General features: G+C 35.9%; 1 protein-coding gene across 1 annotated transcript in view; it reads left to right on the top strand.

Moving 5' to 3' along the window:
* Positions 1-12,997, top strand: part of TMPRSS11D (transmembrane serine protease 11D) — a 57,424-nt gene that overhangs the window by 22,674 nt on the left and 21,753 nt on the right. The window contains exons 2-3 of the mRNA XM_055342469.1: positions 4,365-4,489; positions 6,609-6,727. Coding sequence (XP_055198444.1) covers positions 4,365-4,489; positions 6,609-6,727 — 244 coding nt within the window. The remainder of the gene's footprint in view (positions 1-4,364; positions 4,490-6,608; positions 6,728-12,997) is intronic.

The following is a 12,997-nucleotide window of genomic DNA, read 5'->3' as shown; positions in this document are numbered from 1 at the left end:
TGTTAACTAATTAATGACAGTAACAATGACTGAGTTAATGGAAGAAGGGAGACCAGTTAAGAGGCATTTCAAGTAATGTAAGTCAAGTGATAACAGTCAAAATTAAGAATACAATAGAGGGCATAGGAAAAAAAGATTTAAGTATAAGATAAAAACTGTGTGGTGACCTCTTGAATGTGATAAGTGACCAGGAGGGATCAGGTGCAGCTAATTCCTAGCTCTCCAACTTAGGGCACCAGGCAGATGGGAGTGACATTCATCAATTTTAGAAATAGTAGGGAGTGTGGTGCTGGGAGAAAAGTTCAGTTTCAGAATGGGTTTCTTTCTTTTTTTTTTTTTTTCTTAGATTCTACTTTACTAGGTAAAACTCAGAAACTAGCAACCAATTCACAGCCCCTCATCTCCTTCCCTTTAAAGAAAGAAGTTCCCCAGAGACATACAGGCTGTGGTTTGGGTATGAACCACCACCTCTAGGTTTCATACTTGGGCAGCCCATGGCCTGGTGGCCAGGCCTCCAGACCCAAAGCTCTCAGGCAATAGAGAAAGCAAAAGGAAGCTCTCATTTCAGAGACAATGAAGCTGTCTCACCTTTCTTTCCCCCTACACACAGTCTCTCCTCACACCTACAACCTAAATAAAAATAGCAGAGGACAATGCGTGAGTGCAAGATATACACTCATAAACACAACATACACACACACAGCTTCCTTCCAGCCCAAGAGCTGCAAAATCCCTTCTGGAGGGAGGACAATTGGAAACACCAATCAAGGCTTGGTGATCAAGTGACAGTTGGAATCCTCTGAGACTGGTAAAAATCCAGGGAGAAAATATCTCACCTTCACCCCATTCCCAGACCTCTCACATTTTGGGAAGTTGTAAAGCATCCATAAGGTGTCTGGTGGTGACTGGCAATGATGGCATGGAGCTCAAAGACAGAGTTCTGGGCTGAGGATCTATCCTAGGAAATGTTATCCTATAAAGTGCTTCCTGATACCATGGTCTTTAACTGGGATTATCAAGGAAGAATGTTTTGCAGGAGAAGATGACTGTGGACCAAATCTTGATTACTATGATACCTGAAATCTTACTTAAAAGGACACAAAATTGTCTATAAGTCCTTTATATACATACCATATACATTTGAATTTGCAATTACCCTGTCACTGTTTTCCTCCATTCTTGCAGATAATGGAAATGATTGCCAATGGCTCTATTAATCCATAGCCCTATATTGGTTATAACTATGTGTCAATGGCAAAGATTAATTAATATTCCTAAATAACTTTGATATATTAATATTTTTCTTTCAAATTAAAATTAAATGAACAATTATTTTATTGCACACTTGCTTTGTGTAAGACAGAGTCCTAGCACTCAGTGGATGTTGATCACTTTTGCTTCCCCCAAATGAAGTCAAAAGAGATAGGAGAGTCCCAAAGCTTTCCTGTCTTCCTTAGTGTGAGGGAGGTCTTGTCTGTGAAAGGAAGTGCATGTGCTTTGACTTAGAACAACCTAGTTTCAGTTCTCAGCTCTGCCACTCCTGAGTAATTTTGAGTTATTTACTCTCTGAGCTTTAGTTTCCCTATCCTCAAAACAGGGATCATAATACCTGCTTTACAATTGTGAAGACTGGCGATATACATGTTCAATGCCTGATGCTTAGACTCTCAAAGGTATTGAATAAATTTTCCAACATTGTTAACTTTTCCAAGTCAATAAAAGAAAGTGAAAGAGAAGGAGAAGCTGGTTAAACATGTTATAACTGAATTATTTGTTTTACTTTGTTCAAACACGAGCACTAAAAATCTCACTGATCAGGAACCAGCTTTGAAAGCAAAGTATTTTCTTGCACAGATTTCCATCGCATCGAGTCAAAATTCAGTTTTTGCAAACATTTATCTCTAATAGTCAACAAAGTAAATATTGCACACAAGGTAGTTTGTGTTAGCATATTCTTTGTCATCAACCACATACAAACGTTCAATGACAAGTTGTGCTACCAACAAGAGAGTAGATAATTCTTCAGCTGTTTCTACAGGGTGGAACATTCCATTCTTATGCAATTAATTATGGCATGTGAGATTAAGGTGATTTGAGCTACACACCCATTGTTTATTGAGTCATATGTCTCATGATGCTTTTTTAGTCATTGAGTTTAAGGTGTTTTCCATGAACTGAAGCAAAGTCGGCGCTAAAGTCATTCCCAAGGGAGCCTTATCCAAGCTAACACAGCACATGCTGACTCTAGCCTTTGGTTTTTGTTTTCGGCCTCCAGCTTACTTCTTGTTTGTCAGCACTTCTTCTACACACTCGTAAATCTTGACACATAAATTCATTTCCGGTTGAGGAAAAGGATCAATCAGTTTGGAAATTATTCAGGCTTTGGGGTTTACCCTGGACCCCAATTCTGTCTCCTTTTGGCTCTGCCACTACTCAGCACCCACTAACATTTACTGACATCACAAATGCCAAACACTGTGCATTTGTGATTGCATGTCATTGGCTCAGTGACTACATATGGTGACAGATAAGTAAACTGAGTCTTTAGAATCAGCAAAGGTTAAAGTGCCAATTTTTTCCATTTGGAGTTTACCACAGTAGGAGTTTCCAAATGTTGGACTCTGGACATGTGTCATTAAAGGTCGATTTTCACCAGTATAGCAAAATGAACAAATAAGAGCAATATAGTAAAAAGATATAAAGCTAAAGCTAAATCACTCATTTTATGTTAGCCTGAGATTATGTCCTTCCTACTTCACGTGAATGACCTTTCACTAACTGATAATGTTTGAGCATGGTCTGTATGTTTAATGTCTTTATTCTCCAAAACTGAAAGTTGGCCAAGTCTAGGTTGGCTTCTAACAATCGCCTGATATGTTACTGGTCCCGGAACCACAGAATACAATGTGCAGGTGGTACACACCTGGTGCAAAACACCAGGAAGTGCTCTTCTATAAGTCTGTGAGTTGTGTAGAGCCCAAACAACATCAGGCAACCCTGCTATGGAAACTAAGTGTCTGGGAATCACTGACCCTCACAGTATTCTCTTTACACTTATATCAGAATGTTGGCAAAACAAATAGGAAAAATGAAAGACTATATTCTTGCTAAATGTAACTGCTTTTCAGCTATGTTAAGGCTTTATATCTGAAACATGCTCAGAAGTTAACATATGTAACAAATATTTTTAAATATTATGAATATTTATGAACTGCCTATTCGTGCCAGGCACTCTGCAAAGTGTCAGAAACATAAACATGCATGCTGTCTTTCCCCTCAAGAGGCACATGCCCTAGTAGATAACCTATTTAACTAGAAATATATTTCCTAACATAACCTCATTGATCTTCAAGACGGCCTGTGAGGCAGATATTATTAATACCATTTGTCAGAATAGGAAAGTCTCAGATAAATGACAACATGATCCCTAAGCAAAGAAGTGATAAAACAGAAATTCACACAGCCCTTCTGGTTACCTCCCCAGTGCAAGTGTATGTGGTTGTGGGGAGGGCGTGAAGAAGATAGGACCTAATAATTACCAGATATTATATTAGCACAAATGTATTGGCTTAGACTGCAGTTGACAAACTCATGGTGGAAAATAATAAATCACACAAATCTGGTATTGGGACAGTTCTAATTCACTTCAGGAGCTTGCTACTCTCCTAGATCTGAGCACTTAACCTCTGGTCACACCCCATTTTTAATAATATAGAGAATATGACAGTGAGAAATGCTACGTTCTGAATCCCTCCGCCCCTCTCCCCACCCAGAATGACTCCCCTTCTGTACACTGGTGGAGATGGTGCCCAGTTAAGGGAGATTTATTATAGTAAGTGTCCAACATAGTGTCTTGGAAAGACAATAAAACAGTACAATTAGTTGTTACTCTTGAGAACCTCATCAACTGGCAGAAGAAGGGAAAATGATTGCAAAGCATAGGCCAGATTTACTTATCCTTTCATCAAACTACCAAAATGTCAGCATTTTTGTGCTGAAAAAAAATTTTGAAAGAAAAGTCATTAAGGAGAATGTTGTTAGTTCAGGTTCAATTTCAGGATCATATCCTGATCAAGAATCATGTTGTTTCCTATAAACAGAACTATGTTGGGGCACCTGGGTGGCTCAGGAGTTGAGCCTTTGCCTTTGGCTCAGGTCATGATCCCCGGGTCCTGGGATCAAGCCCCTCATCAGGCTCCCTGTGGGGATTATATATTCTCTCATGAATATATAAATAAAATCTTAAAAAAAAACAAAACTATATTCAGGCTAAAAGACTTAGGAAGGCAGAAAATGTTCATGAGCACTGAAGTAATGGCTTCTCTGAGTGAAAGGATTAGTCTCTGATCATTTTCTCTTGTTTTAAGGCCAGCACGGGTGCCATCAGGCTCAAGATTCCTGAATCCATATATAGTGTGTTTCGTTGTTGTGGCAGGGGTGGTAATCCTGGCCGTAACCATAGCTCTACTCATCCACTTCTTAGCTTTTGGTAAGTACTTAGAAGACTCAAAGTTCTACTTTTCAAACCAAATAACTAAATATGTCTTCAGATGAAAAGTCTGGCATTCTCTCTTTTATTGCCACTTTTCTTTCTTAATATAACATAATTGTATGTCATATATCCCTAAATATATGTTTATGTCTATATTTTCCCTTCAATCAGTACTTTTTTCTCTTCTCTCTCTTTTTTTAGCATAATAGACATCATTACCCAGGCAAGAATTATTCTAGCCAAAATAGCCAAAATTTGCCTATTTTGTTTTCTCATTTAATATCATTATTTCCTTCTTCATATAATAACACAATAAAATTGTAAAAGTGATATATTGCAAAGAACTTTAAGTTTCAACATCTAAAAATCTGTTAGTATTTGTTAATTCAGGGATCCTGGGTGGCGCAGCGGTTTGGCACCTGCCTTTGGCCCAGGGCGTGATCCTGGAGACCCGGGATTGAATCTCACGTCAGGCTCCCGGTGCATGGAGCCTGCTTCTCCCTCTGCCTGTGTCTCTGCCTCTCTCTCTCTCTCTCTCTGTGACTATCATAAATAAATAAAAAAAATTATAAAAATAAAAATCTGTTAGTATTTGTTAATTCATGATCTTTCTCCAGATAAAACAATCTTGAGAGGACCATTATGAAAGATAAGAAGTAAGAACAAAATTTAAAAAGAATCTCCTTTTATTATTTCTCTTATTATTATTATAATACAAAAATATAGGACACATGGGCAAGAAACAATATAAAGAATACATGATACCCTGTTTACTCATAAATAATGTTCTTAATATCCCAGTGAATATTCTTTCAGATATTTTAATGTAGATAAATAAAATCTGTCAAATTCACTAAATAATATATGCTATAATCTGCTTTTTTCACTTAAAATGCACTTTGGGGTTATTTTATTCCAGTTATAATTCTGTAAATCATTGAAATCACATGTGTGAGTATGTGTGTAGGTACATGGGTATGTATAAGTATGGAGAGACAGAATATAATTTGTTGTATGTTCTCTTGTAAATAGGCAAAACTGTTTATTTATGTGAAAGTTGAAAAACTCTTGAGGGTATAATAAAATTACCAACATTAGGAAAACCAGTGATAATGAATAATCTTTTCTGTCATGCTAATTATAAAATTATAGCTACATTTTGCTATCAAATCACCTGAAGTTGACTACATCTAAGGTGAATTACATAGGCATGAAACCTCAAATTTCCAATAAATTAATGAATTTTCACTCTTAATGGCACTATATTATCACACAGGTGGAGGAGTCTAGGTTAGTGCTCTTCAGAATGTGTCCCAGTGACCATTCATTGCCCTCAAAAGACTTGTCCTTCCACCACAAAGGACTATATTACCCTTCCACCAGGCTCTCCAGCTCTTTCCCGTGATTGAGGTAATTCTCTGCATAAATTATACATATGAATGATCAAAAGAAAGCAGAGATTTTTCCTGGGACAGGTTAAATTACATCCATGTTCATAACGTTTCTAAGATGTATACAGCGTGTTTTGGAAATGTTTACTTTCTTCACATGGCTGAATATGTCCTCTGGAAGGCTTATTTTTGGTAAAAACAATTCACACTGGACAACCAATCTGTTATCTTGTTCAAAGGCTTATTTTCTAGCTTAGTCTAAAAAACTAAGGACAAGCCATCAATTCCTCTACAACGATAATTATTTGAAATAATTTTTAAAACTATTCAGAATTCCTTTGGGTTATTCCTTAGTGATAAATGAATAAGAGCATATTATAGACATTCATTAATACTTCTTGAATGAATAAATCAGCAATCATAAATCTCCCTAAAACATAGTAAAAATGAAAATTATGATACATCTCAGCAGTTTAATTTCACAAATAATGCTGCTCTCGTTTTCTTACATCCTTACATCTTACATCCTTACATTTCTTAAATCTGTCAGTTTTTCAAAAAAAAACTGAAAGAAAATAATTTTATTATAGCTACATTTCTAATAAGTTTGGGGCTTTCTCTAAGAGAACCAAACTTTTTTAATTGTGTAATATGGCATCCCGTAATCCAGAGTAAATTAAAGTACTTAGTGGTGAGACTGACTCTGCCTTTTCTTTGTTTTCCAGATCAAAAGTCTTACTTTTACCATAGCAGTTTTCAAATCCTAAATGTCCAATATAGTAATCAATTAAATTCACCAGGGACACAAGAATACAGGACTTTGAGTGGAAGAATTGAATCTCTGGTAAGTTAATATTTGTCTTTGCTCTTTATTCCATCATAAAACAAATTTGATAATAAATCTAATATTTTGTGATCTATTTGTAATTACTAAATGCTCTGCATATTTTAATTCCCTGTATAGTAAAAGATGTGTTTCTTTGGGCTTTTTCCAAGTTAACTTTCTAGTATACTGGTTCTTTACATTTTTTAAGTTATAAGTGAAAAGCATTAGAAAGCTCTTGAGTAAATTCTTATTTTATATGATTATGACTTCAAAGGCTGGAAGTCTGCTGTTTGTTTAAGTTGAGCGTTTATGACTGCTCTCCTTGAAATTGCCTTTTTAATTCTTTCCATTTTGCCTTCTTTCCTTTTTTCTTGTCCAATTAAATGCACAGGTAGCAGGTGTTAACAGACATATTTGCATGTCAGTAATAACATAGTCTAGACAACATCTTACTCTCTGGTTCAATGATTGGCATAGAAAATATACAAAGCAAGGTCAGGCTTTCACTTGAAGAGGCCTGCCAGGAAACCCCACAAGTGGACCTTTTGCATTCATTTATGACCATGGACTAGAGTCTGGTCTTTAACCCGCAGAGTCAGAGTTGACCAATCTCAAGGTCAACTTGCTTACCTTTTTAAAGAGTCCTAAGAATACAAATTAATCCAATGGCTCTAAAACTTTAGCATGTAACAGAGTCACCTGTCAGGCTTGTCAAAACACGGATTTCTGGGTCCTGATGTCAGAGCTTGCTGATTCAATAGGTAGGTCTAGGGTGGATCCAAAAATTTGCATTTCTAAGTTCCCAGGTGATACCTGGTGCTAATGGTCCAAGGACCACACTTTGGGAACCACTAAGTTAATCTATAATGAGAACTCTTATGGCTGAAGGACTGAATCATTGACTTGTCTAACACATTTTCCCCCAGAGGCAAACTTCGCTGGAAGCCAAGTTATGAAACATCTGCTTAGTTAGCATGGGATTAGACCAAATGAAGTTAGGTATATCATTTAAATGTTTAATGAGATCAGAATAAGTAGCTGAATCAGTGATTTGGGGAGAGACTCTATGACAGTTCCTAAGATGTTCCTTGTTTTCGAGAACCTTGACATTTTGCAGAGTACTGCAAGTGGCCTTTTTTTCACCAATATTTTCTCTTGTTTAGAGTGGAGTTACAGGTTTTGGGGAGGGAAGAAGACCAAAGAGGAAAAGTATCATTTTCATTCCATCACATGAAGGGGGTTCATTACACTGTCAGTATATGACTTATCACTATTGACTTAATCACCCAGCTGAAACAGTGTTCATCAGGTTTCAACATTGTAAAGTTATTCCCTCCCTTTTCCATATCATACTCTTTAGAAGAAAGACACTATGTCTAAGCCACACATAAGGAGTTAGAAGAGTGGAGAGCTATGCTCTGAATATTTGAAGACTATTTAAAATTCTTCTATTTGTATATTCTCTCCATATATTTATTCAATCACTTGCTTATATCAAATTTAGTGGCCTAATGCATTTTTAAGATTAATTTTTAGACTAAACTCCAGAAGTGCTCCAGTTCACTTTCTCAACAGCAGTACATAGGTACACACAGGTATGCTTATTTCCCCACAGCATTAATATGATGCAGCATTGTAAATCATTTTAATGGTTGCTAATCCAGTAGGTGAGAATTGCCTGGTCATGACCTTTCCCATTTTCTTCTGGAGCTCTTGTCTATTGTATGTGGATTTGGAAAAATTAAAAGACTTATCCTTACTAGAATATCAAAGCTGCCTATCATTCAAATTGCATATATTTCTCTAATAATATGATTTGACTCTCAAACTTGTTTACATTGTAGGTTTTTCTAAATGTTAAACATTTAGTTTTTCATATAGCCAAATTATCAATCTTTTTTATGATTTCTCACTTTTGTGTCAAGCTAAAAATGGCTTTCTCCACTCTAAATTCTCTTTATAATATTCACCTTCGTTTTCTTTTTATAGTTTTATTATTTCAGTTTTTATAGTTTTATCTTTTATTCATCTGTAATTTACTTTGCAGAGATCCAGCTTTATTCCCAAAATACCTACGTGGTAGTACCAAAACAGTGTGTTAAATAGTGCAATGGATTTGTCAGGCCACCTTTATTATACACTAAATTGCTCCTTTTCTTTTTTCTATACTTTTTCTTCATTGATTAATCTTTGCCTGTACCAGTACGATGCTATTTCGAGTACTGTGGTTTTACAATATATCTAAACATCTGGCAGAGAAAGATTTCCCTTGAAATATTTATCCTTCTGTGAAAACACTTTGAACATTAAAAACACTATATGAAAAAAACACTATATGAATTATACTCTAATGCAGTGTTAATTTACAGTTTACAAGGCACTTTCTAACCTCCAGTTTACAACAGCCACATGAATTAACAAATCATTTTTATAGATGGGTAAAGTAAAGGTTGTGAGATGAGGAAACAGGTCAGTCAAGTGAAGAGTAGTAGAACCAGAATTCAAACCAAGGTCTCCTGACTCCAAATCCAAGGATCACACCATTTCCCAATGGTAACATGAGTACTATCATTATCCTTGTCCCACAGACAACATTGTTATACTTAATAAGCAGAATAGTCTCAGAACATTCTATTACATTAGGCAGTTCACATGTATTTTCTAGCTCTGTTTACTCATCAGTGAAATAAAATCATTAGAGCAGATGATTTTTATAGTACATTCTAACATAAAAAGTCTATGATTTTGTGACTTTCAAGCATAATATTCATTCATCTGTTTTTCCTATCCTGCCTCTCCAGCCACTCCTCTGTGTCCTTACAGGGTCACCCTCCTGGACACGAATATTCAATGTTGAAATTCCCCAAGGCTTTGACCTTGCTCTCCTCTCCAGTCACACTTTTGTATCTTTAGATGATCTCATCCATGAATATTACTTCAACCAATACTTATCTAATGACTCACTTGGTCTCAAGCCCAGATTTTTCTTCTGTACTTCAGACCTTTTCACCCAACTGCCAGCTTAATATATCTACCTGGCTGTTGTTGTTTTTTAAATCTCAAATATATTATGTCTCATAATCAAACTCATGTTCTCCTCACATCATAGTAGCCTTCTTCCAATAGCCCTGTTCCCATAAGGACAACAACATTTATTCACTTTTCCAAACCAAAAACCTAGAATTCATCTTTGACCTACTGTCCTCTATCATTCTAAATATCCAATCTATTACCAACCCTTGTGAGTTTATCCCCTCTATGTCCCTCATATCCATTCATTTCTCTTCATACCTAACACCATGCTCTTCCAAAGCCATCACTTCTACTCTCAAGTACTAAAATAGCACAACTGGGACACATGGGTGGCCTGGATTCTGGAGTCTGGTGGCCTCTGGTGATCCTGGAATCCCAGGATCAAGTCCCAATCAAGCTCCCTGCATGGAGCCTGCTTCACCCTCTACCTGTATCTCTGCCTCTCTCTCTCTCTGTGTGTGTGTGTGTGTGTGTGTCTATAGATAAATAAATAAGATCTTTAAAAAAATTAAAAATAAATAAAATAGCACAACTAATTTGCATAATTTCTTCCCTAATGTTGAATTTCCATATGCAGCAAAAGAAATTATTCTTGGGGCACCTGAGTGGCACAGTCAGTTAAGTGTCTGACTCTTGGTTTCAGCTCAGGTCATGATCTCAAAGTCTTGAGATCAGGCCCTATATCAGGCTCCACTCAGCAGTAGAGTCTGCTTGAGATTCTCTCTCCCTCTCCCTCTGCCCTTCCTCACCATGCTCCTCTCTCTCTCTCTTTCTCTCTCTAAAATAAATAAATCTTTTACAAAAAAAGAAATTATTCTCAAACTGCAAATCTAACTATATTATCCTTTTGTTTAAAACACTTCACTGACTGCCACCATTTATATTAAAGGCCAAAATCTTTACACACTAACAAGACCTGCATGGTCTGGCCTTTCTGTCACCCTAGCCTCCTTGCTCTCCATGCTATTGTTGCACTTGCCTTCTTTCATTCCTAAAACAACCTGTGTGTTCCCATCTCGGGATTTTGCATGAACCACTGACTTCATCTGTGAGGCTTTTCCTTCCTCTTCAATTAGCTGACTGATTCTTCCTAAAAATCTCAACTCCATAAGCATTTCCTCTGAGGAATCTCTCTGATCTCATTGGTTGGATCAAATGGCTCTATAATATTATTTTACTTATAATTTATTCAAATGTAAATAATAACTTGATTGGTACTTGTCTGCACCCCTTAAATATAAGCTCCATAATGGCAAAAACTGTTTATTTTCTATCACCATTGTATCCCAGTGCTTGATAGAAGGGATGTGCAGTGCAGGAAGTGCTCAAAAACTGTTGTTGAATGAGTGAAAAAAAGAACAAGGTCATCTAGAAATAATGAAAGAAACTGTTTGCAAAATACATGGGTCAAAACTATGACTACATTCTGATTGGATGGGTCTTTCTAAGTAAAACAAAAGACTTCAGTTGGGATTCATACCTGGGATCAGCTAAACTGTTGAAACTCTCCTTTGGTATCAGGGGTGTTATTGCAACAAATTCTGCAAACAATTGCCATTTTTTTCCAAAACATACCTAATTATAGTCCCATAAACAAACTAGGACATAGGAAGATAAAGAAAACAGTTATCAATTTGAGATTAATCTTATCGCATCACTTAGACCAGCAGGGCTTCTGGATAAAATTCATTTCAGGCACATTCATTTAATAAGCATCGATTGTCACTCAATACCTAAAAAATAATTTGGTACACACTTGACATTCAAATGTTTTTTGAATGAATAAATAAATGATCCATTCTGTCTTTAGTTCCTGTGCCAACTCTTAGGGACACAAAATAAAGACATCATTGCAGTTAGGCTCACAGTGGTCTCCAAAATGGTGTTGTGCATTCCAGGAAGAGATTCACAATAATTATGAATACTCAAATAATCAGATATCACTCTACATGTATTTTTCCCACAAAGAATATTTTTTAGAAGAAAGGAAGTGCTTTCCTATTATTTAATAAGGGAATTGACACTGGCACCCTTGTTTGGTTTTATGTCATCTGCTCCCACACAATGTGTGCAAAGATATTTTGAGAGAAGAGGGGAAGAGCAGTGACACAGCAGAACTGACTAGGTTTCAGTATATTTATGTTCTCTGAATAGATTTCAATCATGTGCAGTTTCAACTAGATTTAAAGATTCTATTACCTAGTTTTAAAAGTAAACTGAATCAACAAGGAAACAGAAAATCCTGCAAAACACAAATTTTGAAACCCACAATTTGGAGATAATTCTAATATGCACGGACAGTAGTGAACCAGTAAGAGAACAGAAACATAATGACAGAACTGACACTTTACTGCTCCTGATTAGAGCCAAATTACTGGCTGAAGCAATACCTTTCTTTGAAGACACATACACACATGTACACATCCTGTTTCTTCATGGTGTAAGTAAAAGAAATTAGCCACATTTTACATAAAACTCATACCATGGAGAGAAGACTGAAAACATGTTTAGCAATGAGTCCATCATTAGGTTTTTGGATTTTCTTCTGTCTTACTGAAAATGATGCATGTTATCTATGAAACTGCTTAGACGTACACACATAAAAATTAGCAGAGGAGAAGGATTAACAATCATGTTTGGTTGATTTGGAACACATTTCTTTAAAAACATATAATATGAAACACATTTTATTTGATTTGAAAGGATAACCAGTTGACCTCAGGGAAGATGGAAAGTCACTTGCTGAATTTCAAGAAAACTTTTGCACAATGTGTGGGATGGACTGACAGCTTTGTGTCATTATTTATTAAGTTCTGCAGGTGATGTACTTTATGCATATGAGCCACATAATTCTGTGGAAACTTCTAAGGAACTTCAAACCAAGTATTTAAATTAAACTTAGAATCATAACTTTGAGTCATTTTATCACAAAGTGTTTCAAAAATTAAAAATTCTATCCAGTCACAGTAACAGGGAAAATATTATTATTAAATATAAATGGAATACAATTCCTTAATGTTTGTTCTATAACTCAGCCTTTTTAATTTCTAATTTTGGCAATGTTTTATAATATATATTGTCAGCGGTACAGTATTATTACATGTATATAATTTATAAATAAATAATACATGTTTTGGCTACTCATGCCAAAACGCTTTACCCATAGGAATGCATAATCAAAAATATTTAGAGACCACTGTAGTAACAGATCATATTGCTACATATTTTATCTTTTCTTGAAAACTGAGCTTTCCA

The sequence above is a fragment of the Nyctereutes procyonoides genome, unplaced genomic scaffold (genome assembly GCF_905146905.1).
Source record: "Nyctereutes procyonoides isolate TBG_1078 unplaced genomic scaffold, NYPRO_anot_genome, whole genome shotgun sequence".
Taxonomy (NCBI): Eukaryota; Metazoa; Chordata; class Mammalia; order Carnivora; family Canidae; genus Nyctereutes; species Nyctereutes procyonoides.
The sequence above is the reverse complement of the archived record's forward strand: the minus strand, read 5'-3'. Positions and strand labels throughout refer to the sequence as shown.